The sequence below is a fragment of the Anser anser genome (assembly GCF_964211835.1).
Source record: "Anser anser genome assembly, chromosome: 6".
NCBI classification, from domain to species: domain Eukaryota; kingdom Metazoa; phylum Chordata; class Aves; order Anseriformes; family Anatidae; genus Anser; species Anser anser.
In genome coordinates this window covers 13849150-13874925 of record NC_139726.1, presented here as the reverse complement: position 1 = coordinate 13874925, position 25776 = coordinate 13849150, and the positions used below count along the sequence as shown (strand labels likewise).

Here is a 25776-nt window from a genome sequence, read left to right as displayed (position 1 = left end):
TAACAGCCTTTGACTGCTAGGTGTTGAGAACATTAGTTGTTCCAGGAAAGGTCAAGAACTGTCCCTGGACTGTGCTGTATAATAGTTGACATATAGTGTAGTATAATAATATAATAGTTGACTGACATGGTTGAGGTCAATCTGGACTTTCAGTACTCCATACAAAATACAAAATGGCAAACCTAATATAAACAGGCTCACAATACAAAAAGAGCTTACAATTTGATGTAGATATTCTTGCTTCTACGATATGCATCTCATCTTTTGCAACAAAAGCTATAGGAATACCAAATAGTTATTGGTTAGGATAAGAAGAAAGGAGGGAGAGAAAAACATGATTCAGACTGGGTTACTTGCTAAAGAAAATAATTATTTAAATATTAAAATACAAAAAGCATTGTACAGAAAGGGAAGTTCTCCATTTAACTGCTCTTTGCAGTTATTTTTAGTCATTGTAAGTTATCAGGTATCACTTAGCCTAATTAATTGCATCCTGAATTACCATGCATAAAATATGCGTGTTCACTTGGGGAAAAAAAGGAACAAAGAAGAAAAAATGCATAAAGGCTGTGTTCTGTGATTTGTCTCTGTTTATTATCCATCCCTCCTGTACCCCAGCTTCTCCTAATGAATTAAAATAGTCAGTCCTCCTGAAAATAGGTAGTAAACACATTTTAACCTATGTAAGCTTCAGTCTGATCGCTTTTTCACAAGTAGAAACACAAGACTAAAATTCATCACAGATTATCCTAGTGTAAGCTGAAGTCATTTCATATATTCAACCTGCACTTTGACCACTTGGAAGGCCTTCAATATTTACTGAATTGTCTGCTTTGCACAACAATGCACCTTTTTGAGCTTATCATGTTCATTTGCTATATTCCATTGAGCCACTAGATGTCCCTCGTTCCTACATAAAGCTGGAGAAATGAGAAAATCATAATTAACCAGAGAGACTAAGTTGGAACTCAAGCTGTGTAGAAGCATTCACAGCATGTAAGATTTTCCTGTAATTAACACTGGTTCTTTAATAAACTCTGAGTGTGCATGGGAATTCCAAACACTGATGTGCCAAACACACAACCCTATCCGTGTTTGGACAAAGTGCATATAGGCCAAATACAAAAATGGGGTGAGGCTGAAGAGAACAGATGAAGATGACTTTGAGCAAAACAGGCTACAACCCCCGGATCACAAATTAAACTAGGTCATTCAATTCCCGACTATTCATTGACAACAGCATTTTTCATATCCACGTGTTATTACAGCCTTTTCTTGCTGTTTGTAAAGTAAAATGGCATAGTCTTGGCAGTTAGACTAGATCTTATTTAATCAAAGAATGCATTTGACTGTAGCCTAGTTGGGGTATGGGTGGGCCACACCACTGTGTCCTTTTAGATAATAACAGACCGGCTGGGGAATGGTCGCTTCAGTATCAGACTGTGAGTGTTGGGCAGTGCATAATGGACACGATAACAATAATGACACTTGCCACTGGTGATGTATCAAAGCAAAGTCAATCTCTGCTCTGAAGGAGACAAAAGTAAATAGTATCAGGAAGCTGCTTGTAACTGCCCACAAGCTGTACAACTCCCTTTCCCCTTCCTGCACTCTATCGGCCTTAAGCAAGTTTCCTCTGTGCACACAGGCCTGACCCCATGAGTTAATTTGTACCATCAGCACTTTGGGAGACCCCGCCACAGAAAGTGCTGCATCTCTAAATTCATTCTGAATACTCTTCCTCCGATTAGGACTCACTTCCTTAGTAGTTTAATTTCATGGACTAGAAGAGAAAGGACACACTTCAGACAAAAACTGAAGAAAACCTTACCTCCCGACTAGTTTTGCTTTTCAGTCATGCGAGTGGTGGCAAATTACATCTGTAGAAGAAATAGGGCTCTTGTGGCCAAAAGAATTGCCATTTTGCCTCACCAAAATGCTTGTGGCAGAAGATCACAGCATTTCTTTTCCCAGTTCTCTTTGAGATTGCGCCTGAAATACAAGGCTGCTGCCATTTTTCAGTCAGGATACGGAGGGGCCTGCCATCTTGTGCTACCAGTTTCCTAATGACTGGGTGATACAGATTGTCACTGACAATTAAATATCAGATCATGGCACATGCCCTCAGCATTAGTTATGCTTTTAATGTCTGAGGATTTCAGAGTGAGCCTAAGCATCTAAGTGCCTTTACAAGTCTTGGTTCAGTTCTTAAAGATGAAGGGGGAAATTGTACAGTTCTTAATGACGTTTGTTTGTCCAAGGCATTGTCAAAGCACAAAGAGCTGAAAATGTAAGAACTAACTCCTACACAAAATACTTATGGTCTTCTTTACTTGAGGCCTTTGAACTTGTTATTAACTTGTTATTATGAACTTATTATTAACTTGTATTTCCCCTCACCTGTCCTCAGTTTGACTCCACTGGAGCGAGCAGTTGTTGAAGGCCCAGTGTATACAACGCACCAGCCATTTCTGACTCTGCAACCACTGCATTGCCTGCAGCTGCTCAGATGAGAGTTACAACAACCTAGCGATTAATATACTGCATATTGGTGACCAGCTTGCCCTAGGCCATCTACCAGTGATATTAGAGTCAAATCCAAAGCCCAGTGACCATCAGAGTGAGATTTTAACACCGTTTTGAGTGGGATTCATATCAGATTGTTATTCCCAATGATAAAAGATAAAACCATTACCAGACTAATAATCTTACAGTCCCAAACAATCCTTGGTGCTTTTTCTAGTGCGTAATAGCTCTGCTCTTACCAGTTATTTAACTTAGTCTGAAGCTAAATGTTGTTGTTGTTTTGTTTGTTTGTTTTGGTAGACTAATATGTACATTAAACAGAATCTTCTTTCCCCTCTTTATTCTCATTGCTGGCCATCTTTTTAATAAGAAACTGAGAACTCAGAAATTGAGAGAACACACTGACCTATTGAACTGATTTCACTCTTCGGCATAGCTGACAGGAAAACGGCTGCCTTAGCTCAGGGTTCCAGGAAGGGAAAACCAGATGTTTCTTGGCTACATTTAACAGATGTTATTCCAGTTTGCAACAACATTTTAAGATGCAGATCCCAAGAGTATATGCATTTCCAAGGTATTGGAAGAATGAAAAAGTGGAAATTTCTTGCAAGGCCTAAAAAGTAGTGCCAAGCATCCCTTTTTTTCTTTCTTTCCTTTCCTTTCTTTTTTTTTTTTCCCCCCAAATGAACTTCTCCAGCTTTAGCATTCCTGTGGTTGATACATACACCAGAACATGCAGTGGTGCCTACATGCATTAGATAACCAAATTGGGTAGATAAGCACTGCCACAGACTTAGCATGTTACCTTGGGCAAATCACTTAATTTCTCTGGATCTCAGTCCTTCACTTGTGCTACCTGAAGCTTGTAAGCTCCATGACAGAGCGTCTCTCTCAACTACCAGAATCTACAATATCTAGTGCAAAGAAACCATAAATAAGTACATTGACCTGGGTTATTACCATAAAACAGGTTTAAAAAAAAAAAGAAAAAAAAGTTAACTACCAGCTACTCAATAGATGGAAACAGCATATAAAAGAAAGTGGGTGAGGCATGAGTTCTTTATGGGGTAATTGCAGATCATCCCATCAACTGTGGATGCTGCAAGTCCCAGAATAAAGTTGAGGGATGGAAGGGCAGAAGTGTGGGAAGACAAGAGTTTCCAGCCTGTTCTCTGAACAGATTCAGGTTGAGTTGTTCAACCAAAAAAGCCAATCCTTAATTTAGAGCATTTTCCCAGGGTAACCAGATTATGCTAGGGCCATGATGACCTCTGGAATAAGACAAAACTAGGGAGGATAGGAAAGGTGTCCTTTAACATACTTACCCTGAACCTGCCAGGTTTGTCTCTGAGTACATTTAGCACAGGTACAGGAGCTCTCCTACCAAGCACCACAGAATTAGTGTAGTATTATTCTCATGCTACAAATAGAGTTTTAAATTGACAGCATATGTGTGATAACCAAAAATGTAAGTTAAAGATCCCAAGTCTGTGGAACTGTGCATTTCCCAAGAATAAACCTTAGACCCTATTTACATGGTTGCCTTCTTCCAGTTATGTGAAGTAAATCACAAGAGCTGGCTGTGATAAAACACTTCGAGCACTTCCTTCCCTGGCTGAAACCAGATATATACTTACCAACCCCAAAATAGAAAATGGTTCAACTTATGTTAAATCCTAGCTTTTTCACTGGTTTTAGAGAAGGCGAAGATGGAGAAGGTGACCTCGCTGAAAGAGTTCTTGACTTACCAGATATTCCTGATATTCAGAGTACTGTACAGATTCAGGTTTGGGAGAAGTGAAGCTCATTACAGGACCAACAGAAAAGAAGCAGAACAAATTTGATGAAGATATTTCCCTGATGTTCAAATGTATTTACAGAAATTTCCTGGTATTCTCCCATACCCTTCATTGATACATAACACATGTACAGGAAAAGTTAAGCCAAGTATGTTATCTTTATCAAAGAGTTCTTGTGGACATGATTCAATTTCACCAGAGATCTGAGATAATCACAACTTGTAAATTTAGTCCAAAATTGATTTCTTTTCAGAAAACTAGATTTTTTGGGAAAAAAAACCAACACTTTCACAGAATTATGTAAAAATAATAGAGCCATTTTCCAACTATTTCAAAATAAAAGTCTAATATTTAGGATTCAAACCATTCTTCAAACATTTTGAACATAGAGACTAGACACTTTAAAACAAAGTCTTCAAATGTTGACTTTTGAAATGAAGATAGCTTCTTGTTTTGCAGCCAGCCATAAAATAATTTTCTTGTGTCTTTGTAGAATGGTATGTATGATATAGCAGGTTTAAGAGTAAAAAAACACTGGCAGGTAAAAGCATAAGGGTTGATTATTAGAATTTAGTGTAGCCTGTAACAACACAGAAAAACTGAAGCTGGGTGCCCTTGGTCTTTCATGACCACAGCCTCTATGCCTTAAGTTTCATAAATTGTTCAAAACTTTATTGATAGAATTAATAGCCAAAATACTGCTTCTCAACATCTGTTTCGTATTCTTCTCCCAGTTACACTGGTGCAACTCTAAATTAAACTGAATGCCTTATGTGAAGTCACTCCAAATTTATGATGGTATGCAGGAGAATGAACTCAGTTGTTTGACTTTAAAAGATGTCTGTATTTGCAGCCAAATAAAATCACAAATGCTTATATACTCTATGGCACAAGAGTGCCATCCAGCGGATGTTCCTAAATGTGGATTCGTGGGAGAAATCCCCACAGAGTTGACTAGTAAGTGGCATGGGTTATACCTACTAATCTGATAGCTGCACATCCAAACTACCAGCTAACTATTTCTGGACTGAAATGAGCACTTCTATTAAAAATTAGTAATTTGAAGTAGATGGTTTTTTGCCTGAATGTAGGAATGTGCTGAAGACAGAGGTTCCTGGGCTGGCTAGGCTCAGAGGCACTACCATCGTCTCAACACGCACTGCACTGCAGCTAATAAACTCTGCTACTTTTCAGCCCTTTCTGATAGCATGGCGTTACCCAGTTCTGATCAGTGCTAATCTGAGTATCCTTGTACTGAGCTTCACCACCCACTGTAGTATGTCCTGTGCAGGGTCACAAATAAGAGTGATCAAGCTTTGAAGCTGGGTTCAGGTGAATACTTTTGTATGCAGACATCAATGTGACTACTGATATCTCTGATATGCAAGGAACGGGCCCTGAACTCAGACCTTCCACCTCCTGGATAAATGCTTTACCCACTGCAGTATATCACAAAAACGTCTTTTTAGAAGGAAGGGGCTCAGTTGCATTTGTGAAGACTCAGCCCCACTGGCATACGTTAGAGGGGTTTGAAGATTACCTCTTGAACTGAGCCACTCTGGGGACATGCATGGAGTAACACATAGGTTTTAGCTCCTGTTTGAGATATGAGTGTGTGCCAAGCTGCTCAGCTCTGTTGAACGGATACAGATCTGGGCACTTGCAGAGAAGCTCTCTGTAGCTGAGAAGCTTACCTAAAAAAACGTAGGGAGGCTTGGGAATTCAGGCATGATGCAAGGTCAGACGCAGCTCGCTGGGGTTTTTCACCATCTCTGTTTTAGATTTAGGAGCTCAAATTCTGACCTGAGCCCTTAGTTTTTGGACTTGACCTGTAGCCAATAAAATAAATTCTGGTTAAAAAAATAAGAATGTATTTCATGCCGATTTTACTGATCTACCTTATTCCCTGTCTCACCCACCCCCCCATATGTAATGTTTCCCTTTGTAGTTAACTGTATCTCTTGCAACGCAGATGCATATGAAAGATTATGAATGATTCATGGATTTGTTTGGCCTGATTGCCCACAGATTAAATCATTTTGTACAATGCTCCTGTTAGCGTTCTACATTCATCTAAACAGAAATTAAATTATCTGGGGATCTGAGGTAACCATTGCAGATAATACTTGCAAGACAGAGAGCTCATCCCAACAAGCAGCCATGTCTGCAATGGTCTCCTCAAGAGATGTAGAAACAGGAGGAAGGATACTTTCATTTCTGGGTATAGTTCCCCTTTGATGCATCTCTTGCACTAATATTTGAGATCAGTTACCAAAGACTCAACTTGCTCCCACAGGCAATACAGCAATTGAATTTCTCCCTTTAAACTCTGCAAGAGACCAGTGGGCTGTATATAAAGAACTTGATCATTTACCATGATTTCTATGGTCTTCCACTTCTGAGGACATTTTACTCTGTTTAAGAATGATCAGGTATGCACTAAAATAGTAAAAAATGAATTATTTTACCTAGAAGTGGCTTAGATCAAGTAGTCACATTCAAAATTATCTGAAATATTAAGGAGTGTGAAAAAGAAATTCTGCACAAATATTTGCCATAGAAGAATAAACACTTCAATGCAACAATGAGATTCACTCTTTAGGACTAAAATTAATGTAATTTTACCTGTGATTTTACCATGGTACAATTGCTTTGAGACTGAGAGAGACCAGTAAATCAGCTCTCTGTAGGTTTTGTAGGGATCCTCATATTGCAGATATGTATAAAAATGAAACTAACTGCCATTTATGTTTCTTAGTTCCACAATAGCTGGAAGAAGAAGAAAAAAAGAAAAAAAGCCCACCCACACAACTCAGACATTTTCAAATAGATCTGATCCTTTTCTGCTAATTAAACCCATGCCCACAATTCAAAATTCAAGAAAAACACATCAGGTCCCCCATTTCAAAACAAAGCAGAACCTAAAGGCTTATGACCAGAAACAGATACTATTTGGTGTCATTGGGACTATGACCAGCTTCCTTGCATTTGTCCTGTAACAAATGCCCTCTTTTCAGGTGAGCCACCCTCTCCCAGATAAGATTTTATTGCCGGCTCCTGTATGCTTTATCTGTTTGGAATGCAAGTGCCCTGACATTGCAACAGGCTGCAGCGGGCAGTTGCAGTGACAGGATTAACGCTGACCTGTTTTTTCAAGCAAAGCACTGAAGCAAAGGTGGAACACACAGAAAATTAGTTTCCATTTTCTGAAGATTTTTTTAAGGCTTACCATTTAGGAAATAACATCATTGATGGGGGGGAATACTAAATTTAAGGGTGAGGCCAAGCGAAGCCCCGATACTTTCCAGGTCAATCGGACTACTGTAGAAAGAAAAGGGCAGCTGGCACAACAGCATCCGTCCAGGGCACTCACAGACCTCAAAGGATGAGCTGAAGCAAAGTAACAGAGCTGCTCGCGTTCTGCAGCAACCGAGCAGACACATAAGGATCTGCCACCTTCTGTTGCTAGTGAGGACGATATAATGACGGAAATAATTAGTTAATCTTTCGTTTAAATAAAGCATTGGGGAAAAATGCTAAAAATAAACACTGATTCATTCCTTGTCAAGGAAGTTTCTCCTGTCAATTATCACATTGTTACTGCTGTTTTTAATCTAGTCAGATGGTGAGATTGGCAAACCCCTTCTGCAGGGGCTTCTGGGTGTTATTTTGTAGAGAATCTTGCTTGAAGGACTGATTACTGCTTTTATGGGAGCCAGTGGGAGTTTGGCCACAGTCCTTCACGCATGTTAATTTGAGGGACTTCCAAATGTTAGCTAATGATCTCAGACTTCTTTTTATGAAAGATGTGTGGGTTTGTTTTGGGGTTTGTTTTTTTGTTTTGTTTTGTTTTTAATCCCTAGCAGGAGGCAATTAAGAGGCTCTGGGGAAAGTTCTGTACTGAGGCTCTGGTCCGGCCTCTCAACAACTCCAGAAAAACTAGCATAAAAAATCTGAAGCATACATTACCACCATACTGGCACATACTGTAAATTTTAATTGAAGATGCTCATATTATTCATCTAGCCCAGGCCACGTGCTTTGCATTGCTCTGGGCTGGGTGTATTTATTGGCCTCCACTTATAACTTGAAAAAACAATTACACGTGTAATTTTTTTTTCCAGGCACAATACTAATGAAGAAGCAGGAGCCTCGCCCCAAAGCAGGAAAACACGTCAATGTAGAAAATAGAGGCACATGTGGGCGGGGGAGTTTCAATCCTGATTGTTTTGTGAAGCCTCACATAGCTGTAAAGGAGAAACAGACAGCAAAATAAATAAATGAAAAGAAGAAACCATGGAAGCTGCAGCAGACGCGCAGGACGCCAAGGACACAAGCCCAAGCAAGCAGCGGGACCGCGGCTCCGCGGAAAGCTTGCAGAGAGGATCTGGGGCTAAACGCTGACTTAAAAGGGCTTGGAAGCGCTTACAAAAACAAGCAACCGCTTCTCAATCCCCCTTCCCACCAAAAAAATAATATAAAATAAACACAAAAACTCTGTTCCCGGCTGTGCTGGGGCCCGCCGCCAGGTGCCATGCCCTCCTGGTGACAGGCAGGGACGGGGCACGCCACGGCCCTCACCGACCCCCCTGAGATGGCGGCCGCCGGCCCCCGGCCCGCACCCCCGGGCCGCGCAGGCCCGTGCAGGGCCGCGCCTCCCGCCCGCCCCCCGGCTGCGGCTCCCGGCCCGGCTGGAGGCGAGGGGGAGCCCCGGGGGCTGCGGGCAGAGCCGGGGGCAGGCGGGAGGGAGCCGCTCCCCGGCCAAGGCGGCCGCTCCCCTTCCTCGCTGCGCAGAGGCCGCGGTGAGTAGCGCTGCCCCGGGGCTGCGGGCAGGGCGGGCCGGGCCGCGGGCGGTGCGGGAAGGGCGAGGGAAGCTCGGGGGGCTGCGGGCCGGCTCCCCCCACGGCCCTTTTCCACGCTCAAAAAACATAAAGCGGCAAAAACGCCAAGCGAAAGACAAAGAAATGCAAGCATCCAAAGCCCAAGCCAAAGCGGGTCTGGCTTGGGATGAATGCTGGACCACGGTAGCTGGGAGTGAGGAGTTCTCAGAAAGGCCGGCTCCGGTCAAAAATGGGCCCTGTCATTCTGAGTCTGAATATGAAAACAGCTTGCAAAACATTTTTTCAGGCTTCTAACAAAAGAGTTTGGTCCTTCTTTTACCCTGGTATCTAGGCTACATTGTGCAGGCTCATGCGTATCACTGGTTTTATTCACATGAGTAATTCCATTTGAATTTGGACTGACAACGTGAGTGTGTAAAGTTACTCATATGCTTTCTGTCTTCTTTATATATTGAAATTATGTGGGTTTGTATTTTTTCCATTTGCTGGTGCAGCCCAGTAGCTGTTGGCATTAAGGTTATTGTGAGGCAGCACAGTCATTACCCTTTGCCTGCCTGAAACCATTTATTTTTCACTGACAGACTGAAATCTAACTATTCCTCTGAATGCAATCTATTCCAGCTATGCAATCATATCATCTGTCTTTATGCAGCCATCTCTCACCTGAGTGTTTAAATTTATTTTCCCTATAAAGTATCCTTTTTGTACTGACAGGCTTTCCAGTTGTGCCATCTGATTCTTTTTCACAAAGAAGTCATGAAGTCTTTCATGACTTTTCCCATACTGTATCATCTAAATCTGTTCTGATTCAGACATGATATCTGGATGTTTTAAGATTTGCCAGCTGGAACATTTTATTATTCTCATTGCCAAATGCCCTCTCTTTTCTCTTTTTTTTCAGGTTACAGCTTCTGCTATTCTCACAGCCTTGTGCATCTTCTCTACCCCTTTCTCCATGCTTGTCTGAGGGCAAAATGTCTTTGGGACAGGAAAAGCACATTGTCTATCTTCCACGAAGTATGGTATTCAGTTGTGAATGTTGCTGAGTGTTATATTAGGGTTTCTTTTCCTCAGTTAGGGAATATAGACAATAAGCATGTAAAATTCAGTGCAGATATTTTAGTAATAAAGTTGACAGCTTTTCATTGATACAGTCAGCTGTAACATATATACCACAATACTCTAATTCATGCCTGAGGAGAGTAGGCACACTGGGCAGCCACTGTCAACCACATTCTCCCTAACTTAGAAAATTTTGTGATTTAGTGCAAAGTAGAGCCTCCTATAGGAAATACAGTATTTCGAAGCTGCTTCAATGGCAATCCATAAGCTGTCAAAAAGATGCATTCAGTCACACCTAAGTGCATACAGATGTATTACCTAGAATCTCCTGGGCATCTACCTGCTCTGTCTTGAAGAAATCCAACCAGTAAGTTTCGTAAAGCTCTTGTGAAATCCCACAATTCCAGGAACATCGAAAACTCCTCTTTCTGAGGGATGGGGGTGATGACCCATGTACTGGAATGACCTATTTCCAGTGGTAAGAATATAGATTGCTTCCAAGGAAAGGGTAGAAGGCCAAATACATATTAGACTGCCCTCTGAACATGGTGGGAGTTTCTCATTTCTGTCAGCTTAAAGTGTGAGAACCAGGAACTGTATTTTCTCCCTCTGCCATATTTAGAATGAGAAAAATTACCTGTTTGTATCAGCTGACATCCAAAGGACCGTCTTGCTGTCATGACACTTTAAATCACGACATCTATCCCAGTTACCTGGTGAGACCAAGGGAGAATGAGCTCTTGCCATGCCTATGCTTGGATTTGACAACACGACCTTAAATAACATTTGAAAAGCAGATAAGATTTCTGAAATAAATATTCCCTTAAGGTCTAAAAACAAATAAAACCCATATGTACTCACATTCATTATCAGCATAAGCTTTTGATCAGGTGTGGCAGGTGCACTGGATTTGTCTGTGCTTAATGTGTTGTATTTTTGCTACCTACAGATGCCTATTTCAGGAAGCTCTTTCCCAGAAACTTAAGTCAAAATTGTGTTGCAGTCAAATTGTTATTTGCAGTTTTGGGAAATCAGAATAAACAGATTACCTGGGGAGATCTACTATATAGTCAAAACTATACATTCTATTTTTTATTTATATAAAAACCAGATTTTAATTTATTACAGAAAATAAACCATGAAAGTAAGGTAGTATAGATATACTTATTTTTTGTCTGCACCATAAGACTTATTTCAATAGAGTGAAAAAGGTGATTTCCTGATTCATATGCTATAGGTGTATAGAAAGATGTAGCAATCCCAGAAACAGTGTACTGAATTTATTTTTTTCCAGAAACCACCCCCTCATCTATTTCCCAAATATTGTAGAAATATTTACAGTATTACACCAAACCAAGTTGTATTTGTTTACTTAAAAATAGGAAATATATCTAGCACATAGAAAATACAGCTGGATATATTTATACTTCTCTATTAATACATTGTTAGATTAATTACTATTTAAGAACTTAGTTCGTAATAGGGAGTAGTGCTACACACTAATGAGCATAACAGATTTCTTCTGGAAAACTACAGAAAGAGATCAATAATGTCAATTTGCAAAAGAAAACAAAATCTGCAGTTCTGAAATCAGAGCTTGAACATTAACATGATCTGAATAAGAAGCATGATACCTTACCTGCAGCATTCCGGGAGCAGGCAGGCAACTGTTAACGAGGACAGATTATCAACACCCTCATCTGCTGTGCAGTAAAGGTGCCAATGCAGGACTGCAGGACCGTTCCAGGAGTGGTGGTTACAAACATAAGTTTGCAGTATATAGAAACTGTAGTTACACACGACCATTTTGGAATAGTTGCCTCCTTTGAAATACATCTTCAGTACAGAAAGCATTCAGAAGCACTGAAAAATAACAATGATACTGCTTAACTTGTAAACCTCATTGTAAAAATTCAAGTAAGAGCTACTTAACATAAAAGCCCTTCAGAGTTTTAACATAAAAACCTTTCAGATTTTCTCTAAATTTTCAGTAGGTTCACTTTCAGCTTTATAAAGACAACGGGGGTGTTAGTGCTTTACCTGAAAGTACCTGGCGCTTCTCTGAACTCTTAAATCAGAGGGGAGCCCTGTCCCCTGCTATGATTTTTGTGCTGTTTTCCAAATCCTCTCTGTCAGCTTCCCCGTGTAAGAAGAAACAACAGTTTCCATCTCCTTCCCTTTGTCTTGGCTACTTCAGTCATAAGCTCAGTCATGCAGTAACCGTGTCTTTACAACATGTAGCAAAGCAAGGCCCTTATTTCAATTCTGAATTCTAATTAATACGGAAATATTACTGATATTCTACATTCCCAGAGCCATCCTGGACCTGTATAAATTCTCAAGTTCTGAAGCTGGGCATCTCTGAAAATTAGTTTCTGTATTAATAAATAAATAAATGAGACAAAATGACTTGAAGTTAAAGTAACAAAATAGCAAACCTTGAGATACTAAAATTTACCACACACGTTAAAGCAATAGAATTAAATCTGATATACTGAAAAAAAAATGCTGCCATCTAAGCTATACAAAACAGAGAAAAGTGTTTCTGTTCTTAAAAGTAGACTTTCACAACTGCCTTACAAGATTTTGGTCAAAGATTTCTCCTTATTCATGCTGTCCTGTTGGAACAACTGTTAAATAAAACCATGACAAAAGCAAGGTTTTAGGTGATCAGTAGCACTAGGAAGACCTGTAATTATTTTTGAAGAGCACTAAAACATCAAATTACCAAAGAAGAAAATAAAATACTCTCCCCACATAAAGGTTCAGAGAACTGGGTCATTAACAACATCAAAAAAAAAAAAATCCCCAAATGAGTGATTTCTTATCTCATTGTATTTCAGGAGTCTTGATCCTCTTAAATCTGAAACTTTTCAGAGTATATTGAAAACAGATGGAAATGAATCAGGGGACCCAGATAGGAAAAAAGCTTTAATGAGCGTGTATTTAAGTAATACTTAAAATAAATAAATCATTTGTCTGAGAAACCACATCTAATAGAAATATAAATAATTATATAATGAACATATAAACTACATTTCCTGAAGTAATTTCTGTCTTTCTACATTTCCTGAATTATTTTTATTATGAAACAGTAATGTGGCGCCATTAATTGATAAGTACTCTGTGCTATAGTTACCACGCTAATTGCAGCTCTTTAGGGCCTCGTCTCCCAGCTCCCTAAACTGTTGAACAATTGGGATTGATTGCACGGGGGTTATTTTTAGTGTGAAACAGCAGAAGAGTTTGGAGAGCCACAGCCATTTCTTGTGTGTTACAGCTGGTTTGGAAAAAGTTGGATAAAAACGTTCTGAGTTGACTTTTTTTTTTTTTAATTCTTATGAAGTTAGAGAGCTTTCTATTGGATAATTAATTTACCAAGTTGGAGCTGAGGACACTGATGCTTTACACAGAGAACATTTTTCAGTGGTATCAGAAGAACAATGGTTTTCTTTGGAAACAGGACTGGTAAGGTAGGCAGTAAGTGAACAAAGGCAATCTAGGAGTTGAGTTTATAATTTGAAATACCAGTGATGAAAGGCAAGATTTGGGATTGTTAACTTCTAAGTGCATCATCCAAACTCTGAATTGAAGCAATTTGTTAACTGACCTGTTTTAGTGATTGTAGGTCTGCCTCCAGGAATGCCTGATGCACAAGGGTCAGTGGATGCTCGGAGCTGCGACCAGGAGACCCCCATTCACTTAACTCCAGCCAGGCCTTCTGTTACCCTGCCTGCCTTATGCAGAGTTCAGCTGGGGTAGACAAACTAGTGGATGGGATTTTGTTGCTAATCTACTGTATGAAATCAGGACTTACCTCCTTCTGTGAATGCTTATGTAATAGGAGACAAGGTTTGTGTAGGAAGAATAACAACCAGAAATATGTAGGAAGAGGAATAACTAGTTTCATAGCTGGGAAAAACAAAACTCAAGGATACAAGCCCATTTTACCATTGTTAAGTAATAATAGCAGAGACCTATCATCTTTTTATCACATTAAATTATATCAATAGCAGTGGTAATACCTTAAAGCTTTTGTACAGCACTGCATCAGCAAATTTGAAGTGTTCTACTGATGAGGTGTCTTTGTCCCCGTATTTTTCTGTAGATGTAGCTGAAAAATAGGTGAATTGGCTAAGGTTACACAGGCAGAGTTAAAGAGAGAATCAGTATTTCATGACTTCAGCCTTTTCCCTTTTCAATGGCATGCCATAAAGTATTGCAAACTTAGACATGTATAATGCGTCATTGCTTCATAGCTGCTAATTCTCCTGGGGAAAAAAAAAAAAAAAAAAGAGACATACACCTTTGTAAATGCTGCCAATCTTGTATTCTTTAAGACAAAATATTAAAAAAACACCCTTCGGTTTCGTACACTAATTCTTTCAATGGCAGTTTGCATAAAGTGGATGAATACAATTTGAATAGCTAGTCTTAACAGAACATGCCAGAAGAGATTCTCTCACACGTTTTTGTCACTGAATCTATTCTAGTCTTACAAGTGATAAATCTTAGAGATAAATTGTATGATAAACTAAATGACATTAGATACGTGCACTTCATAATAATATGCTCTAGTTATTTTCAGTAGCTTTTTTTTACTGTAATCTTTTTTTTTTTCCCCCTCTAATTATGTGCATCTCTGCCTGGACTTCCCTGTAAACATCTGAAGCTACAGGATGCAGCAGGGATTCAGGCTGTAAACAGCTCCTGGGCTCATGTCCTTTCATTACTGACCATGGGAATAAATAGCAATAAGTGCAAATTTCAGATACAGTGAAAATACAGGCATAGCTTTTGCAAGTAGATATTTACTATCGGAAGCTTCTTACTGTAGCAAGCTATTGCATTGTGGCTATTGTTATTTCAGGAATCAAAGCAACAGTTAATCTGTTCATATTTTATAGAGACTGTGGCCTAAAATTCCTGCACATTCATCTGAGAGAGGTCAGTAATTATCAGAGGGATACTGGGCTGCAGTTCACGTGGTAATTTTAGGACAGTAGCAGTGGTGATACCCCATAAAATGGAAGGACCTGGGATAACAGGCATGCTCCAAAATGCTCTTCATACTACCTGTGGTACTGCCTGAAGCCAGCTGGGCTTTCTGTCACGAGCTCAGCACAAGCCTGATGGAGTCAATCCTATTTTAAAGAGGGAGCTCAGTAGATGTCTGCATTTTTCCACTAGCATAGGAGGCTACTGGTGTAAGGGGACCACTGGGAGCCTCCTTGTTCATCATGGTAGAGGGAGGGAAAAAAAAACGATGAAGGCTCTTGAATTTGCCCAGAACAATTTTCAAAAACCTCAAAACAAGCTTTCAAAAACAAAAATGTTGCTTGAAATGCATCGGTGAAACAAGATGTAGGATTTTGGGAGGAAAACAATAATAAAGGCTTATTATAGAAATGCACAGAAAAATGATTATAAGAAAGGTTATGTTGTTGGCCGGTATTACTCAGCACGTTTCTGGACATACATATAAAACTGATTTTAGAAGCTTCTTTTATAGTCTCATTTTTAGTCAACTAACATGTTTAACATCTTCGCATGCAAGTGAACGTCAGCCTTTCAGAAGATGGCGACTTCTGACAGATATCTAGATACTTGGTAGTTTCTCGCTGTACGTACCCCCTTATCCTGTAATCCAGGGTGAACAGCGCTTATGTTGACCTTCACTGGCACATAGATGGCCAAGTGCAGTATTGCACAATGCAGGCATAGTTACACTGACTCAAGTCACACTGTGGCAAGGCACATGGTTAACGTAACCACACACATAGATATGAGGAAGAGGCCTTCCTGTCTCCTAACCGGGCCGTTGCTGTACTTTCTAAGTAACTTCCGGCTTTAAGAAGTTCAAATGACCATTTGCAGGAAACAAACCTTACCTGGGTGTGGTTTCTGATCAGACAAGCATTACTGCTTTTATGCAGTTTCCTTGTGAATTATCCTGGGAGACCGGAAGTGTTAATATGGTCTCGGCACACACACAAGCTGAAGACCCCAATGCACTGAGCTGGACAAATCGCCCTGGTGCCTGTCTGCATTGTTGCTGGTGACGTGAAATTACCAGGCTTTGTAAAAGCTTTGCTCCTCTCCTCCCATTTCTGAAGAGAAGGAGGGAAAATTTCCCTTGATGCTTCCTTGTTCAGGAAGGCTGTGGACAGCAGAGGTAATGAAATTTCTCTGTGGGTGAAAAACGATCTATTGCAGTATATCTCAGGTGAATTTGGTATGTCTGTCTTTTTTTAACTAGAAATAATCGGGCTAAGTAGCTATAGGTTTATTGCATTTACCTTGGAAATAGTCTCAAACCAAAAGAATGGATTTGCTAGACATTCATTACATTGAGCTTAGAATTGATCCACAGGGATGCTGTGCGCAGGGTGTGCCCATACCGACGGACTGGGATCCATCAATTTCCAATCCTAGATCCTAAATAGGAATCTGGCTTTCACTGAAATGGTTTTAGAATTAGGAGTCTTTGTCACCTTATTTCATGACGTTTGTCACCTCAGACATATTACCAAAGCAAATCCCGTAATTTGGCTTAACACTGAATATAATCTATTTTAAAACACTGGCCATGATATATGTTGAAGAGGATGAGAGATGAATGTTGTTCCTGGTGCTTGTGTCTTCACAGAACATAGTGACATCTTGTGGCAAATGAAGGGATAGTGTCTCTTTTTTCCAGGTGCATCCTAATTTCAACTGATTCAGGAATGAAAGTCTAAATAAATTCTGGACGAGTGCTAATGAATTACTTTCGTTTGTATATTTGCTCTTTCCCAATTTTGTTTCAAGCACAGCTTACCTGAAACTCATAGTGAAAAAAAGACCGAGCCTTGCTTTCTGCCATACTGTAGATGTAGTGTGCCACACTTTATCCCTTCAACTCGCCAACATTCTTTGGAAAACTTTCAGCTCCAGGAACGTGCCTGTCCCAGACTCGCTGATACACAGCTCTGTGAGTCGGCGTTGCAAATGTTTTACTCTGGTTATCACAGGTGGCAAAAAATGTCAGATTGCTTTTGATGGAAATTAAAGAAAACTAGAATTTTGTATCGTAAGGCATAGACTTTTTTTTCCTCCATCACCATTTTTTTTCAACATAGTTTTAAATTATTTTTTTTTTTTTGTCTTTTTACAGACCAGGCAGAGTTTAAACCCTGTCCCTGATGTTTTGGGACCCTCCCCTGACATGGTCATCCTTTCCAGTTGATGCTCCTAGTTGTCAGCATGAAAGGAAAAATGGCACACTGCGATTGGAAATCTGCACCCCAAGAGAAGCCCTCTCCCTGCGATCGATATAAACATGCTTGCGTTATTTGCAGAGAATTTGTTTATCTTTATGGAGGGAGGAACGCCACCAGTCTAAGAGATTTTTGGAGATACGATCTGGGTAAGTTTGTCCCTTCACTTATACGTCAGTGTTAAAGAGAAAATGCATCCAGTCAGTGTGAAACTGGCTAACAGATTCTCCCAATTTAGTGTTTCTCCATCAAAATGATCTTCTACTTCAAGCAGCTACCTAAGCCTTATAAATGCTGTTGAAGATCAAAGGATGTGTGAACTGCATTATGTTCACTGTGTGTGTGTTTGTTTCTGTTGCAGGTGTCCCAGAAAGCTTAGATTTGAGTTCTCCCTTTTTTTTTTTCTTTGACCAAAAATACTGATTTACAATAGGGATATAACAGACATGGATTTACTGAATTTTTAACGTGGAAATAGTTCATTCATGGAAGAATGCAAAAAAGGAGCACATGAATATAATACCTTGTAAGACTGAATTAGTGATGCACCATCAAATATGACACTTGTTTTCTGAGGCTTAATGTACAGTGTTCCCCGTTCAAATGTTGTTCCTGGATAAAACACAGAGCTGTTGGTTTTGGCATAGGTAACAGTATAACAATAAAATAAAAAACAAAATAAATTTCCATTCTGTTTAAGGTTGCTAAATAAAAAAATACCCATAATTTAATTCTGTGGGAAGTGCCTCAATCTTCTGAACTAATAGGGGAAAGATGACAAAAGGCTTTTTTTCTTTTAAGATGGTCTTCATCAGAGCAGCAACTTTTCAGTCTTCGTTATAGCAAACAAAGAAAACGAGGGAGCATTTGTTAACCTTCATCCCTCATTGACTCTGAAAGTGCAGCCAAATTCAAAGCTGATCTTTTCCCCTTTTTCTTACTGTCTATATGTTGAGTTTACCACTGTCTTAACTTGAGCTTTGTTTTTTAGTGAGGAATGAATGGGAGATGCTGGATTATTCAAGAGATGGTCCAGAAGAACTGGAAGAACATTCAATGGTGGCTTACAAGGTAGGAAGGCAAAATTTACATTGTCCGTATTTTAACATTTATTTTCTTATTGTACAGTGAAATAAAATGCCGTATGTTATGTACTGAAATACTATACCCAGAAAGGACTTCTTTGTCAGTGCAGTTCTGGATTTAGCTATACAATGTTTTGGAACGCTTCTGAATAAAGTCATGGTATTTCAGCTTTGCAGCAGCGTGCAGCTCCCTGATTTCCTCAGTCGATGCTCAGTACATAATAGCAATACAAAATAAAGACCTTGGCAGCACATTCTTTGACTTAGTTGTACAGTTGTAACAGTTGCTCTGAATTCATTTGCATGATAAGCAACAGCATAAAAACATTCACTTAAGAACTTGCATAGAAAAGGAACGGGGGAGTGAAGACAAATAAGAATTACAGCTTTGCTTGTGAGGGGGAAACAGAATTTAGGGTATCAGGAGCTGCAGCACAATGAAATCCTTCTACAAATAAGAGTAAACCTAGTATTACCTGAGCAATGTCTCTGAGAACTCCGAATCTGCATCCCGCAAGCTGTCCTAGATGAGGAGGAAGTAAGTGCTTGTGGAACGCTGTCCCCGTCAAAACAGCACAACCTTCTACAGGGTTTCCTAGTGAGAGAGAATAAAAATAAGATGAAAAGATGGTGACTTGTGATTGCCTCATGAATTGTTAATAGGTTATCGTTACTGTTAATTATATTTTGATGATATCAGTCTTTTCATTTCAGAATTATTTTTAAAATTATTTTATGCTACATGCGTACATGTACATGACAAACATTTTTTTTCCATTTTGCAGGGCACCCTGTGTATTTTTGGTGGAATGGTGGATTCTGCTTTCACACAAGCAAAAACCCCTCTTTGGATATATGATACTGGTATGATACACAATAGCCAGTCTCTTCCATGGGACATTCCAAGTCCATAGGTACTAAAAATAGTAAGACCCAAACTGTTTTCTGCTGCCTGTAACAAGCTTTCCCTAGCTTTACAAGAAGAAATACGTGTAAAACTGTTGGCATATTTTTTTCCCTAAAATTAGGCTGTTAAGCTATCAAAGAGTCAAGCCTTCTTTTAATTGGAATGTATTCTTTAGGATTTTTTAGGTATTTTGTCTCTGGGATGATGGTATCTGGTATCTCCAGTCATTCAGATCAGTGATTTTTGACTGTTATCTGAGGACTGTTTTAAGGGATCCGTGAAAAGGAATAAGAAAAATAAGGCTATTTTTACATGATTTAATAATAAATAAAAGGAGCTATACTTCCACTGGAAAATTTGGGTATTTTGCAAGTCCAGCAAATGCTGCAAATCACAGATTATTTTTGTGTAGTGAAATTTAGCCTTAGGAAACAGGAAATTCAGTATGGCATCTCAGTGATTTGATAGCAGATAAGGATACAGGAAAACTGTGAAACTATGTCTCTGTCAGCTGCCTGGTACTGCTGTATGAAAGGAAGCAGATTTCTTCAGCCTTCTCAGTGGAAAACACCAGGCTGGGATTTACTAGAAAATTAGACTTGTGATTTGAAAAATTGATGTTGGAGGAGTGTCCTCTTGTGGTCTGGGATATAAACTGCGCTTTATTAAAACAATCCCCTAGATTCTGCAAGATGGACAGAGTGCTGTAACGTACCAGCAGAGACTGAGGTAAGGAGCCAGGAAGTGGTGAATGTGTGAATCAAATGCCTGTTGCTTTGTTGATTAAACAGATTGCTTTGAAATATGTTCCCCCAAACAGTTCCAAACTAATCTCTTCAGAGACATGTGGCTGGCTATACTTTATTTCTTTGCACTTTCAATAACTAAGGCTTTTTCATTCTTTAAAACAGTATTTAAGAATACTGCTCTTAAATTTTAAGTCCTATGTAGAAAAATTAAGTCTTCTCCTCTACTATGTTTTCTGTTTTTTTTTTTTTTGAAATACTTATCAACAAAACAAATTCTAAATGATGCACTGCAACCATCAAAAAAAAAAAAGTCTGCTTTTAAAAGTAGGTTTGTGGAAACAGATTGGCAGTCACACTAATAGATTTTGAAATGTGAAGTGCAGAGTTTCCCGTTTCTTTAGTCTGAACACATTGACTCACCAAGATACTGCAGCTTTTAAATGAAACCTCAGCCTAAGTGTTTAGGTCATGGTCTGACAGGATTGGTTTTATATCACTACTTGTAAAGATTCGCTTAATAGTTGCTATTGGAAGTTCATCCTCACACTATAAAGTTTCACAAAAAATTGTTAAGATTTGACACAGTTACTAACATGGTTACTTGTGTTTGGCAGAGGAGTTAAGTTTGGTTCTGCAGGGTTATTTGTGAGAAAGAGATGTTTGGACCTGTCACCCACATAATTCAGTCCCTTGTAAAGCACAGCGCTGTGGATCCACTTTTAATGGCATTGCTGCTACATTTAAGAAGGAGCTGATAGATAAATGGTTTCTTGCAGTTATCTTAAATGATATGGAGATACTTACGGAGAGATGGGCATGGCTCCTCCACCTCCCCAAAACTGGGCTATAAATGAACAAAACCAAACACTTACCTTGTATTTTGTTTCAGCTCCACCTGGGCCTCCTTGGGCTTGGGTCCACAAGTCTCAGCAGCGCTGAGGACTGCTGCAGACACAGTGAGCACTGCCTGGAGTCCTGCTGAGAGCCTGGCCATGGCCTAGGACTTGTGGCGGGGCAAATCCACACCAAGCAAAATGATGGGAAGGTTGTCCTTGGTTGTGGAAAGGGCTGTGTCTCCCTGTTACATTCCCAAGAGTTGCCTGGAATATTTGCAATGTGTCCTGAAACTAAACTGATCCTGTGCATAGCAGTAGCTATAAAAGCAGTACTACTGGTGCAGGTGCAGAGAGAGGGAGGCTGTAGGCATGTGGTGGTGGACTTAAAAAGGGCAGGCTGCTCCAGTCGTTGGTTTAGCCCGTATTTTTGAAGAAGTTTAACACAACTCAGTGCAATGGTTTTCACTGCTTGGGAATATTCCCAAGGTGGACACTGCCACTGATACAACTACCTGTTAACAATTTTGTTTACTTTTTTTACTAAACTGTTTCAGAGCTTGGCACCGACGAACAGAAAAGGTCACAGCGCAGTAGTGTACAATTCCAGCATGTATATCTATGGGGGGTACCTTGGTATCAGAGGCATTTCACAAGAATTTTGGTCTTTCCATTTTGGTAAGTTTAATAGTTCAGTAAAGTTTTGATCCAGTACAGTCACTGTGAAGTGATGACTGCTGTAGGATAGCACGGCTTACTCTGTGAAGAAAATTCCTACCAGCAGTAATGTTTTAAGTTAGTTTTGGCTTCTGTGTGGCAGCATTTAATTATGAATTCTGTCAGTTAAACTAATCCCCATCTGAAATGAATTGGACTGTATTATACTGGAAGAAGTTCTGCAGTATTTGCCAGTTCTAGAGTTGAGAATCAGGGAGTGTGCTTTGCTTTCTACTCACTACATTCTTCAAGGATTACTAAAAACTTCCAGTTGCAGCAGAGATTTTCCATGACTTTGGCCTATTAATGCCATCTTTTGAATCTCAAATCTAGAATGGACCCTGGGGAGCTGAACCTGACGGGAGATGGTGTCATACTCATCATGAATTGATACGGTTACAAACCATATGGTTTGTACAAACCATGGTTACAAACCATATCGATTCCCAGAGACTTCCTAAATGGGTAGCTTTTGTTATCTGGTGGTCATTCAGTAGCTACTTTGAAATGGATGATGGGTTTATCTCATCCTTCATTCCATCCCAGGCAGGATGAGCACAAGCATTAATGAAGGAATCATTTTGCTGGCTGATTTTCCCTCTTATACCTGGGAAATTATCTTTCTGTGACAGAGGTATTGAATTAACTAAGCTGTAGGAAAAACTGTTCTGTAAATAAAATTTCCGTGGCATCTGTCATACAGCATCTGACATTTTCATTAAATGTTTATGCACTTCTGCAGCATCAGAAATTAAGCTGTTAACTTATACCATAATACATTTAGAGTAGAACCCACCCATTCTCCAACAGAATAGTTACTTTGTTCTTGAAATAAATCCATTTTTATATATTAAGGTAAATTTGGTAAAATTATTAATTAATATTTTGTTTTCAGATACAAGAAAATGGTTGTGTGTTTCCACCTCACCTCACAACAGTGGGCCTGGACCTCGTCATGGGCATTCAGCCGTGGTCTATCAAACAGGCATGTATCTCTTTGGAGGACTGATGGGGCTGAGTGAACAGAAGGACTTTTGGAAGTGGGACTTCATAAACAGCAGCTGGTACAACATCAGAACAAGGTGAAGCATACTGTTTGTTAAACTAAATTGACACAGAAAGAGAGAATTAGCCTTACCGTAGATGCTGCATGCAAGCAGAGGGGGAGATACTGATTTTTCAGCAAAGGTAGGAGTTGTTCAGTTTAAGACAGTACTGCTGCCATCCCTGAGGCTCCAGTTGGCTTTGCTTGGTTGAGCTGTTGGCAATACATTGATGCAGCTTTCAGCAATGTAATTTTGATGTTCCAGTGCAGCTGTTTAGTTTTAGTGGTCATTCTCTTGAGTGAAAAGAAAAATAGAGGCTAAAATCAGTGTTAGTTTCTTGTTCACCTCCCCATAACTGCTGGTTTCTCTTGTATTTAGCCAAGGACCTCCTCCAGTGGTAGGTCACGCTTCAGTGGTCTTCAAAGACTCAATGCTGGTTTTTGGTGGAGGGATTTCAAACTCCAGTCCTAACGACGACCTCTGGAAGTACCATTTCCACACACAGACATGGAAGAAACTAAGTAGTATTACAAAGGCAAACTTTTTTCCTAAAATGTATCACTGCACCCTAGGAATTGGTGTTGCTTTTCAAACTACCTCAGGTTCCCCTAATACATCCCCCAGTCACTGGAAGGGCAAGCAGAAGGACCGCCACCCGCTGCTGACCATCCCGAAGCACAGCCGCTTGTGCGACTACTTCCGTCGTCAGCCTCTCTTCCCAGCGCTCAGCAAGGAGCAAAGCGATGTGATTGAAATGAAAACCTTCAGCTTGCCTCTGGAGCCAGCGGGCTTCTGTGCATTTCAAACCACTTCGGAGGCAGATCTAGATCCAAACAGATCAACCAGCATTTTGTCAAAGGAAAAACCCACCCATCTGTTTGTCTCTTCAGAAAAAGAGACCTTTGCTGCTGCTGTGCTTGTGGAAGAAGAAGGAACTGACTGTCAGGACGCGACTGCAGTGGATGAAGTTAGCAGTGACACCAATGTGCTGCTGGTCATTGGGGGTAAACCTTTGTCCAGCTTCTCTGAAATCTCATTCTGGCAAATAGGGTTCGATAGCTTGTCACCACTTTGATTGCAAAGCAGAAGGATAAACTCACACCAACATGCTAGGAGGTAGTGAACCAACCACTTGCAAATGTTTTTTTTCCTAGTGGTGCACTGGGAAAAAAACGAAACCTTCTTATATTTGCTATGAACAGACTTTTCACAATGTGAACAAAAACCTCTCTATATGTAAGTCACAACTTACATACACGTTACAGTTTCTGAGAGGAGCATGTGGGAACACTGCTGCTTTTGTTACTTTTCCTTCTGGTCAGTTAATGTCCTTTCAAGTTGCAGCAGCCAACGCTGCCTTGAAAACGATAGCTACAATAACCCTACCTCCATACCTGCCATTTGCAGTGCAAAGCTTATTTTGTGCTGGGGTAAGTAAAAGAAACACCCATAAAACCACACTGAAATCAAGTTTGTGCACGTTACGGTCATGCTTGGCTATGAGAGATTTGTTGAATCTTAATAGCACCGTTTTCTAAAACATTTAAGATTGCATTTTCTTCAAAGATTTCTGCTTTTTCAACTCCATCACTGTTTTGTAAGCATATGTATCAAGTATTTGTTACACATTTCCCCTCTATATCAAGTAAAAGTAAATCCTGAGCTTTTGTATGTTTTTTGTTTGTTTGTTTAAAAATTTGATAGCATTTCGATTCACTGAGAAAGGTGCTTTTGTGAAACCCAGTGTTTCAAGTGTTTATTTTTGTAATAGTTACTCAGATACTGGCCTTCTGATTTAATTTGTCCTCATGTAAGAAGAAATGATGATGAATGAAATAACTGGAAAGTGTTATTTAATATTTCCTCAATATTTGAAAAAAAATCGTTCTCAAAAGTTTCATATGAAATGAATTTTCAGTGGGAATATTTACAGGTACTTCCTTAATCTCTTTACAAGTTGCTGTAACATGAAATCAATAGGAAAATTACACGTGTTTGCAAAAAGCTACTTAAAAGTTATTTGGACCTTCAGTGACCTTTTTTTAGGACCAGAATCGTATGCTGCCATATAAATAAAGCCTGCTGCATTTCATATCAGTGTGTGCTTGTTCTCTGGGTTTTCATGAGTTTAAAATATGTACTTAAATTTTCAAAATGAACAAGGAACTTACCTTTCTGAACAAAGACCATGCTCCCACAAGCACCCATCATCTCATGGCAATCCAGCAGGCCTGAAGGGCTGCCCAGGCTTTGAATTTCTCCTTCAAGAACAGGGAACTGCCCAGTTGGCAGAGGTATGTTTGAGAACTTCATACAGCAACTGGGCTGAGCACGTGCAGAGCACCCCAACCTTTAATCAGTAGCAAGTTTTTCTTCTGCTGACTGACACATCTGTTCTGGCATTATCCAGAGAGCTGCTGTAACATTCAGACTTTTATCTAGGATTGATGAGGGAATGAAATTTATCTGGAAAGGGTAACAATAAAGCAGTGATTTTCCAAGTAATGAGAATGGTTTCTGGCGTGTCCACATATCCTGGGGATGCGCAACAGCCCCAGGAAAATGCCATCCAGCCTCTGCCGTTCCTTTCGTCCTCCTCCCCCCAACTCCCTTCTCTTTGGCAGCCCCACAAAGGGTTTAACATTTACTTGGATCCGATGCAGGCAGGACACGAGCCAGCCCTAAGGCGAAGGCTTGGCACGGGGAGCAAAAAGCAGCTTGCAGAACATGCCCATCTCCCCCGCGTCCTCCCCTCGCTGCTGCTGGTGAGCCAAGTCAGGCGGCTGCACCAGCGCCTTCGGCTCAGCTCCAGTTTCTTCCAAGAAGGGCTGAACCTCTCAAACTGCCCCACTGCCCGGGCCCTGCCAGCCCCCAGCCCCTGTAGGCGCACAGGAGCTCAGGGAGGGGCTGAAGCCACCGGAGGCTCTTTTGTCCCCATGGAGGCCCATTCCC

The 25776-nt window shown here is 40.1% G+C and overlaps 1 protein-coding gene across 8 annotated transcripts; it reads left to right on the top strand.

Annotated features, from left to right (window-relative positions):
* The first annotated feature begins 8066 nt into the window (after nucleotides 1-8066).
* On the top strand, nucleotides 8067-24916 carry LOC310901748 (host cell factor 2-like). Of its 8 annotated transcripts, none has more exons than XM_083842002.1 (10): nucleotides 8067-9127; nucleotides 10068-10167; nucleotides 16165-16403; nucleotides 17385-17636; nucleotides 18479-18558; nucleotides 19358-19436; nucleotides 20162-20208; nucleotides 21619-21739; nucleotides 22674-22860; nucleotides 23203-24916. In XM_083842002.1, exons 4-10 carry the CDS (start codon nucleotides 17456-17458, stop codon nucleotides 23897-23899), a joined length of 1392 nt encoding a protein of 463 aa, XP_083698128.1. In that variant the 5' UTR covers nucleotides 8067-9127; nucleotides 10068-10167; nucleotides 16165-16403; nucleotides 17385-17455; the 3' UTR covers nucleotides 23900-24916. The 8 variants fall into 8 exon arrangements, with proteins under 8 accessions (XP_083698128.1, XP_083698124.1, XP_083698122.1 ...); XM_083841998.1 differs by lacking the exon at nucleotides 16165-16403 and adding an exon at nucleotides 17039-17201 and having other exon boundaries at nucleotides 8072-9127; nucleotides 10068-10183; XM_083841996.1 differs by lacking the exon at nucleotides 16165-16403 and having other exon boundaries at nucleotides 8072-9127; nucleotides 10068-10188.
* The last annotated feature ends 860 nt before the right edge of the window (nucleotides 24917-25776 follow it).

Excerpts from the sequence above, each read along its gene's own strand:
- LOC310901748 (XM_083842002.1), top strand. The coding sequence starts at position 17,456 with ATGCTCCTAGTTGTCAGCATGAAAGGAAAAATGGCACACTGCGATTGG. Across the intron at positions 20,209-21,618 it reads ACGTACCAGCAGAGACTGAG|AGCTTGGCACCGACGAACAG; the intron begins GTAAGGAGCCAG and ends AAACTGTTTCAG. Across the intron at positions 21,740-22,673 it reads ATTTTGGTCTTTCCATTTTG|ATACAAGAAAATGGTTGTGT; the intron begins GTAAGTTTAATA and ends TTTTGTTTTCAG.